At 40.3% G+C, this 9,580-nt stretch overlaps 1 protein-coding gene across 1 annotated transcript; it reads right to left on the reverse strand.

Moving 5' to 3' along the window:
* Positions 1-1,712: 1,712 nt before the first annotated feature.
* On the reverse strand, positions 1,713-9,505 carry LOC115783266 (translocating chain-associated membrane protein 1-like 1). The gene is made up of 11 exons (XM_030734014.1): positions 9,167-9,505; positions 8,257-8,317; positions 7,045-7,163; positions 6,075-6,191; positions 5,930-5,988; positions 4,589-4,673; positions 3,947-4,017; positions 3,236-3,340; positions 3,017-3,160; positions 2,774-2,934; positions 1,713-2,662 (listed from the first exon to the last, which is right to left on the reverse strand). The coding sequence occupies exons 1-11, from the start codon at positions 9,284-9,286 to the stop codon at positions 2,589-2,591; spliced, it is 1,116 nt and encodes a 371-aa protein (XP_030589874.1). The 5' UTR covers positions 9,287-9,505; the 3' UTR covers positions 1,713-2,588.
* Between the last annotated feature and the right edge of the window lie 75 nt (positions 9,506-9,580).

Raw genomic sequence — 9,580 nt, forward strand, 5'->3', positions numbered from 1 at the left:
CCAAACTCCAACTGTGTGCAGACAGACAGTCTTTTCTGTACAGAGCTTCGCGTGCACAGTGGTTTTGTAGTAGAGCAGGACTTGGTCCATGAGAGGAAAGAGTTTGACCAGCAATACAATACATGTGCTCCATAGCAATGTCAGGATCACTGAAAAGGTGAAGCAGGGAGGACAAAAACATGCCACATTTGGCAAACGGAGAATCTCTCCCACACAGGATAGAACATCTGAGGAGTGGAGACATTGAACACATAAGCATTTAGTAACCAAAAACCTTACAGAACATACACTTAACCCACAACTCAGTGTTTTACACACAGAAGTCTGTTGTGAACCGAGACAGGCCCAAAGAGAACTAAAGAACAAACTATACCTGTGAAAATACAACCAATGGGCAGGAGTCAATGAGCAGATTGTCAAATTTCATGCTCTGCACACAGGCAATAACTTTTATGAGACCATCATCATCATTCAGGCCCTGTTAATTCACAAACATACACAGTAGGCAAAACAATATTGTACACACGAGTAAGTGCACAAGCATACAAATACACAGTCACTCAGAAACACGCCTCCCATTACACTGGGATGTAACTTATACCATAAGTGGTGAAAAGCTTGTCCCCTGATACCCAAAAAAACAAAACAAAAAAAAAAAAAAACAACAAACAAAAAGCAAAAGAGAGAAGGCAAAAAAAAAAAAAAAAAAAAAAAAAAAAAACCCACAACACAACACAAGTAGTGATTTAAACCACCAACATTATAAGGACACTTGAAGAAAGATTGTATTGTTTGGATTAACTAAATGCAGTTGCTATGTACCGCAGTGTTTGCTGGTTATAGCTTTTCAAAGCATATAAAATAATAGATATCTGTAGCTTATGACAAAAATAAATAACTGAAACCTCTTGCAGCAGTTGTAAAAAAAGGCCACTGAATGCTTGTGTGTTTGTGTATGTGTGTGCGCAGTAGTGTGTGAGAGAGATGCAAACTTAACAGCACAGGTAAGAACTAGCCATTAAAGTCTTTTGCCTTAAACCATCATGCATACATTACCATATAAAAAGACTTAAGTGCAGTCTCACACTGCCCCCCCCCCCCCCCCTTAATTTCCAATCATGCCATTGTAAAGATTTAACTGAATGCATACAATGCGGCATCACAGGTTACAGTGCGGCTTCCTCTTGGCAAGTCACTTCACCTGGACAAATTGCTGTAAAGCCCCTTCAGATGTGAACATGTTGGCTTCATGTTTAAATGAGGATCCCGGTCACTTTTCTGTAAAACTCACATCAACCTTCACATTAAGTCTGAATGCAGCCACATTAAATTTAAAAAAAAAAAAAAAAAAAGTACAGACATTTGTGAGCTGCTTAGCTTGAAAATGTCCAAACAGCAATAACATTGCATCTCACCAACTATTTATAATTCCAATAACATTAGGATTAAGACAATGCTCTTTGATGCGTTTTTCCATATTCCCAATCCAGTAAACTGTTCTGTCTTAAAGCCTGTGTGCCAGTGGGCAGGGTACACAACTCTCAGCAGCCCTGTGCACCCCCCCCACTCTTACTGACAACTGCAGTGACAACTAAATGTTACACTTCCCTAGAGTTGTTACTGACAATACTCATTGCTACAAGTGCAACAAATATGTGCACAGTTTATTTAAAAAAAAAAAAAAAAAAAAAAAAAAAAAAAGGTATCATGTGAGAAATGCCAACAGAAAAGTGACCCATGTTTGAATGACAGTATACCATCACTTAAACAGACTGAAGCCAGTAAGGTTACATAACCCATGTCTGAAAAGGGCTCGACAGGCAGATTACCAGGGTTGTGATAAAAGCAGTCTAAAATATAACAGTGCCTCAATCCTGTAACATGTTGGATTTCAATGGCAGATGCTGTTAAATGATGGCAGTACATGATCTAAGGAGTTTAACTAGAAGTTTCACCGTTCTCGCTGCAGCTATGCTAAATACTGGAATAGCACAAACATTCCTTTGGAGCGAACAATTTAAGATCTTTTCCTGACAACAGCCGGTTATCGAAAAATTCCCTCTTGTAGAGCAAGAAAGGCTTTACATTTTGGAACATGAGCTATAGCCCGTTTTTCACACTGAATAAGGCCCAAACTTAAACTGACACCCTGTACAGCTGATGTGTACGCTAATACTTTATATTAAGTTGCCCTGAAGTCTGAATTGGCTTTTTAAGGTATTGTGAAGTTAACTGATTCAGTTTCAAATTAACAAAGAGCAACTCAGTTTAAAGTACCCGACAAGTGATCTTAGCTTTACACAAAAGGACACTTGATTAGCTAAATCCATCCTGTTAAAGCATCAAAACCAGAACTGCCCTGTCACCATCTCCTGCGAACCCAAATGAATAACAAACATTTCTAGCAGACGGTAACACTGAACTTTTTCAGAAAAGAGTTTCAACCCCCCAAAGGGACAGTCATGTAAGGTTTCCTAGCCCACTTAACCATTTGTTTTGGGGAGCCATAGACATAATTTTAAGTTGTGTAAAGACAGTGTCACATTGTCAGAACTCCCTCACACTCCCCTCCCCCTCTCTGTTAAGCTCTATGAAGCTTTGGCTTTCCTTGCCCGTGGCGAGGTTTTATCTTCAGATTTGACAACTCCATTGGCAGCTCCACCTGACAAGACAAAGTAAGTGAAACAGACCTGATCAAACCCATTTCACATAGGCATATTCAACAGGGAGCATTACGGAGCAGTAAAGAATCCCATCACGTGTGCACGCTCACCCCTTGTAGGTTCCTTTTTGTGAGGCTTGCTCTTTGGGCTGACCGCCTTCTTCTTTGAGGCTTGGTTCTGGCTGTGCTCTCTCCACTTTTTCAGCTGGAAATTAATGAATTTCCACATCATCCAGGCCTGTGTCAGGCAGATAGCTGCCAGACAAGTCATCCTGAGGAGCAGAATGTTGTTCGTTTAAGTTTATTGCCAGTTGCATTTTGGCTAGATGTGATACATTTCAAATACCATCCTACCTTATGGTGAGCACATTGAAGTTGCCTTCAGCTAGGGAAAAGCCCTGGTTTTCTGTTCGGGGCAGGCCGAAACCGAATGTCAGAACCGAGAGCGTGAGGGTGAGGAGGCGGGCGATGACAAAAAGTAGCGCCCACAGAGTAAAACTGCAAAGAAAAATAGGCATTAGGTTGCTACCACCCACAAAGTAGTAAATGCTAAATATGGCACAGAAGCGATACCCTTTTTGCTTGTTCTCGTCACTGAAGTAGAAGAGGCGTGAAGCGTGGAACAGAAGCTCCACTAGGTAGTGAGGGACCAGCAACACCAGGCCCAGTCGGTGAAGGCTGAACAGGCACGACACGGAGAGGGGCGGCAGAGCAGAATTAAAAGAGGGCAAGTCAGGATATGAAGAAGAAAGAGGGAAAAAAAAAAAAAAGTCAACTACATAGAGCACCAACGTAGCTCTCCATCTGTGGAAATGCAGTTCCTCATGTTACATTTTTAAAGATCAATAGTCTCGAAGGAGACGAACAAACAGACTAAAAGATCTCTAGGCTGCATGGATAAAAAAATAAAATAAAATAATTAAACCTTATGACTGCAATTCCCTGTGCAGGGGAGAAGTCTAAAAGTGTAAAGATGATGAAGAAAATATTATGGGTGAATGTGAAGGTTGATAACTGAGCAACTACTCACAGTCCAACATTCAAAGAAAAACAACAACATAATAACTCAAAACTATGAGCTGCAGTGCAGCAGATCAGTGTCAAGTAGGAGGTTAATGCTGTTTATTGTATAATGAAGAATTAATTTTACTGTTTTACACTATACTGCAACAACCACTAAAGAACTAACTGGTAATTAACTGGTTGACCTTTGTGAGTAACATCTCTTTAATATGCTTCTTATTCTTTAATTTGTCTTCAGGATAAATAAGTTATTAGACTCACTTTAAGACATAGGCACCAGTGATGTGGACAACATAAAGGCAAATGTAATAAAGCTGGCGGGGGATGTCTTCCTGTAAACAAAACATATACACAGTACAGTTAAAAATAGTACAGTTTGCTGGAAAGATATCTGGATTAGAAAATATGCTTTGTGAACTTTGGATAGCAAGTAATCTTAAAAGCATGTAAGCTGTAAAAGTACAATTTTAAAAACGAACTTTAAAACAATTACATAACCTCATTTCCAAACGATTTAAGACACTTTATAAAATGCACGTAAAAACACAATGCAGAGATTTGAAAGAGCAAAGCATTTAAAGTAAACACGATTCTGTGGAGGAAAATCGCTGCATGACTCAGGACAACTTCAGAGAAGAAGGAGAAAAAAACAAAAAACAAAAAAACAAAAAAAAAAAAAACATTAAAAAAAGAAAACACATCAGTGAATCAAATTAAAATAAAGATCCATAAAAACCACTTCATTCTCTGTGCCCACAGTGATGTGAAACCCTGTCCTGTGACCTGATTAATCAAAATTTGAAATTGCTATCGAAACGCAAATGGACAGCTTAAAGATCCCAACTCATAAATGCCTAAATGTATTTTTATTGCAATTCGATTGTTTTTGAAGGAGACCCTTACCTTCCGTACTTTTTGAAAATACAGCTCAGGAAGTGCGTGGAGCCAATAGGCAATTTGGCAAATGTAGAAGAACTTGACCTGAAAACTAAACAGAAGAAAGGTTGTGCAGAGGACAAGAAACCCTTTCAGTATGGAGTCATCAGCTGTAGTGCATGCAGAGAAATTAGACATAACATCACATTCACAACTCAGATTCAAAACCCAATTTAAATATAAAATAAGTTCAAACTGAGCTTGTACACACTTTTATACACACTAGAAACAATTTTACTACTACAGCTTTAAAGACTTACACCAGTGCAATACCTCTCTCACATATGACTTGCTGCTTTACCGGTTGGACAGGTAGGAAAGAGTGCAGTAGCAGGCATTGAAAACATTGAGAAAAAGGTCAAATTCAGCAGGTTAAGCAGGGCGTTTTGGACGTCCTCCTCCCCAGCAACACTTTCAATTTCCTCCTGAGGGATCCCAAGGTGTTCCCAAGCCAGACAAGAAACAGTCATGTGAAAAAGAGTTTTCACAGGACTGCATAGAGTCATATGAAAACTCTCTTTCACAAAAACCAAGTACACCCTTCCTGATTCCACAAGAATTACGATGGTAAATAGCATAAAAGCTAGGTACAAAAAAGTAGAGGTTTTGACAGCTTGCTGGTCTGGAAGATTCAGGTATGTTTTAATACAATATCAAAATCTTCCCAGGAGTGGACATCCCAGCACTTTTTTAAAAAAAAATCTGTTAGGTTTTAAACACTTGTCACTCCCATTGAAACCCTTTGGCTTGTTTTGCAGCAACTGGATCTGGGCACCTTGCAGTCATTGAGTCAACCATGAACTGTATACCAAATTACTCTAGAGTCACACGTGAAGCCGTCCGTCCAACAGTTAAAGCTTGGTCAAAACCGGGTCATTTAACGGGACAACAATCCTAAGCACAACAGGAAGTCTAAAACAGAATGGTGGAGCATGGAGGAGCAGCAGCTCTTCTTGCCCAGGATGTCTGAGCTCCTAACCCCATCTCTAAGGCTGAACAAGCTACCCTACAGAAGAAAACAACAAACACCTTTCAGCTCAGCTCTCTCTTCACCACAACATTTAGATACAATGCCCGCATTACTGTGGATGCTCCGCCTGTCCACCTCAACTCCACCTTCCCCTCACTTCTGAATAAAATCCCAAGATACAAAAAAAATCCATCTGATTTCAAGTATTATTAAAAGAGCTGAAATGTCTCAATGAAAATATTTCTTGAAGCTAAGCAATTAATCTGAATTTTTCTGCTTAATCACCTAGCTTTAAAACATGAGTTTATAATATGTATGCGTGTATAAACTTTACTTACACCATGTGAGTATGTGGGTAACCCTCCCATAAGAAAGTAGGATTTGTTGCAAAGTCCTCCTGCAGGAGAAAAAGAGACACTGCATGAGATGAGCCCTAATGCAGCCTGAGACTGAGTGCATTTCTTGGAGTTCTGATCCTCATACCGCTGTTAGGATGCTGCAGCCCCAGATGAAGGAGAACAGGTAGAATGCTGCAAGCTGTCCAGACTCATTGAACTTGCTGTGTTTGGTTTTTGACAGGTGCAACCTTCTGTTCATTTTCTGAAATAAAAAAAAAAACACACAACCTAATGAATACATTACCTCTACACACCACAGATCTATGATAAATTTGAACAAATCTTAACTTTAAATAGTAAGTTCACACTTTAAGACTATCTGGTACAGATAGGAGACAAAGCGGGTTTACAAAGAACATTGTCCCCATTTCATAAACTTTAAGAGCATTAGGAATGGATCTGTTAACAGCCAGGATGAACTGGAGGAATGCTGCAGCAAGTAAAACCTGTTAAAAAGATTAATTAATTTATTTAAAAAAAAAAAAAAAAAAAAAAAAAAATCACTGACTATTGCTTTAAGAGGTATGAAAAATGTGATCTACCCTTTAAAGAGAAAAAGAGAAGAAAAATAGACTCATATCTATTATGTGTGTTCCAAAAGAGATTTTGAGGTAAAAATACATCTTTTCTCTTCATGATATCCCACTGGGAATGATTATCAAAGCCGTAAGCTGTCAGGAGAAACATGAGCATCGTTTCAGTCACTGTGCTTTAATGAACGCACAAGCAAGGATGGAATTTGATCAGCAACAAAAAGAATAGGAACAACAGAGGCGACACATGTGGCAACGGAGCATCATACTTTGATCCTTTTGAAATGAAACTCTAAAGACCATAGTAAAGTGTGCACGGGTAGCATCTGCTATTATGATTCACTATAAAAGGACTTGTACACAAGCTATTAGAGAGACAGAGTGCTTGTTAAGCACAATTTTGGTTTTACTTGCAGCAACCAAGAAAAAAAACAACAAAAAAAACAAAAAAAAAACAAAAAAAAACCCCAAGTCAGTTTTAAAACAGGGAGGAAAGATGTCACCTGACACTGATGTACTCACGTCGAGAATATATTCTTGTATCAAGGCATGAAGAATGACTGCAATAAGAAGGTAAAAAAAGACGGTGGCCACGTCTTTAGGGCCGTACTGGTAAAGGTTGACTGGCTCACTTTTCTCATCTGCAAAGAGAACAAAAATAAATAAACAAGGTGAAAACCTCAAAGACTGAAGCCTGTACCATGAAGCAGGATTTCATCTTATCCAGGCAACTTCGATGCTTAACCCTGGGTTTTTTGTACGACGACGGTGAATCGCTTCTTATCGGGGTATATCACCATGGTAGCTAATGATGGGCGCCCAGATTAGAGATTAACAGGTATGAAATCACCGCCTACTGACCATTTGATTCTCCAGAAAAATAGTGTCACCATTCCTGGAAGGTCCCTTGTACTTCTGTGTGCAGAGAGTAGGAGGGTCGAAAGTCTTTTAAAATCCCACACGAAGTCTTTGTGTTTCCCCAATGAGCATCAGCACTAATTATAGAGTCTTAGAGGCAACTTTATTCGTTGAGGTTTTTTTTTTTCCTGTTGGCAAACAATTTTGTTGTTCTATAAGCAGTAAAATATGATCCTAAAACAGAGCAGCTATTTGTACTTGCTGAACTGAAAGTTTGTACACAGCCTACGCCTGCATTTGAATTGTTTTAAATGCAGGCGTAGGCCCACAGGTGAAAGAATAAAAACTACAACTGTCCTTTAAACATTAAATTTAACATTATACTTGATTATAATCTATCAGATTCTCCTTTGTCTTAATGACAGAGCTGTGATATAAGTGTGCTAACTTACACAGTTGGCATTATTAAACGACTTTGACTAAAGAGCTTAAAGCACGTGGTTAATATATTATACTACAGTGCTTTTCCTCTCAAACACACTGCTGTGTTTCTTTTAGTTTTTATTGTGCATTTAACCTCTAGTTTCCTGTTTCTTTGTTTAAAAAAAAAAAAAATAATAAAAAATTCAGCCACTCTGTTGCCAACACACTTATCAGTAATTTGACCTTTCTGAAGCTGCCAACACCACCCCATTCACGTGATCATGCAGGGGGAAAGCCAGTGGATAACCATCTTCATGCAGCCATTTAACCAGACTGCCAGCGTTAAGGTAAGCGAACCCAGATAACAGAAAGATATCCTGGGTGTGCTGAACTAGCTTCGTAATACAGGGACAGTGAAAGGACAGAATAGGAGAATACAAAATTTAAGCTCACCAAGAACTTGAGTTACGTTGTACTGAACTGTGATGAACATGATGGCAAACTTTGCTGTGACCTGTAACGACAAGGAAACACCCAGATTATTGAACAGATTCAGAGGAAAGGTTTGTCGCTGACACCTGACAAAGGAAGCCAAATCTTTTTTTAATACACCAACAATGTGGTGAACTTCACCACAGTCAGGGGTTCACAACTGAATCTCAATGTATCAAACTCCGTTTTAGTATCAGCTGTGAAAAATGCAGTAATCCTACGCACAAGTTTGAGGAGTGAGTGCTGCAGAGCAACTACAGCATGTGGAAATCCACTGATTCTCATAATTGGTGTCTAGAGACCTACAGGAGCTGCCTGGAGGGGCTCCCAGAGGTCTTCACTACCACTGCTACAGTGACTCAGTAAGAGTATATCATGGACTTTCAGCAAAGGTGTTTTTAATTAATAAAATATTACATGCAATGTATTCACACAGATTATATGGGGGAAAAAAAAGTGGATGTGGGAAGAGACATTTCCCATCTGGAGGCAGGGTTTGGGTGGGGACAGGTTGGAAGGAGGAACTCCATCTTATTCCTTGCAAATACGGCTAGGTTCTACTCAGCTGTGGCGAATCAAAGGGTTGGTAATCAAGTGTGTGGCACGCAGACACATATTTAGCCTGACCATCTTGTTGTCAAAGGCCAGAGAAAGGCAGTGCGTTAGCCGAGTGCTGGTAAGATGACCTGTTAGCTGTGCCAGTGGGCCTCCTCACCATCTCCTTTGGCAATCAGTTAGACACATGAGAAGGTAAGGAGAAAGACACGCTAGCGCCCTGCCACTAGAGTGCTGCTGTCATCTCAGCTAACGATAGTTAGCATCTGCTACCATCACTCGATTAACTACAACAGCTCGCTCTATCCCACTGTACCTCAAACATCAGGCCAAGGAGGATGATCATGGCCAAGCACGACACCATATCGGCGTGATTCTGGATCACAAACTCGTGGCTCAGCACCGGTGGGCTCTTGTTCTTCTTGCGGAAACCCATGGCTCACCGACTCTGCCTGGCTCCGAGGCTACTGTCACCGAGTCTAAGCGGGGTTGGAGCTAGCTTCCCCTGCTGTACTGCTGCTGGCTTACTGGCGTCAACAGACGGATGCTCGCGCTGCTCTGGGACGATCCCTTCACCGTAGTCCGCAAGCACAGTGAACCGCTGCTCGTGTGTTTAAAAGCAGACATGAAGACGCATCGCACCCAGCCAAACACCACAGCACAACACCCACTTTATTCCTGCTGCCCGCTTAAGTCAGATGACGGGCCCTCCCACTTCGAAACCCCATTC

Source organism: Archocentrus centrarchus, chromosome 7 (genome assembly GCF_007364275.1).
Source record: "Archocentrus centrarchus isolate MPI-CPG fArcCen1 chromosome 7, fArcCen1, whole genome shotgun sequence".
NCBI lineage: Eukaryota > Metazoa > Chordata > Actinopteri > Cichliformes > Cichlidae > Archocentrus > Archocentrus centrarchus.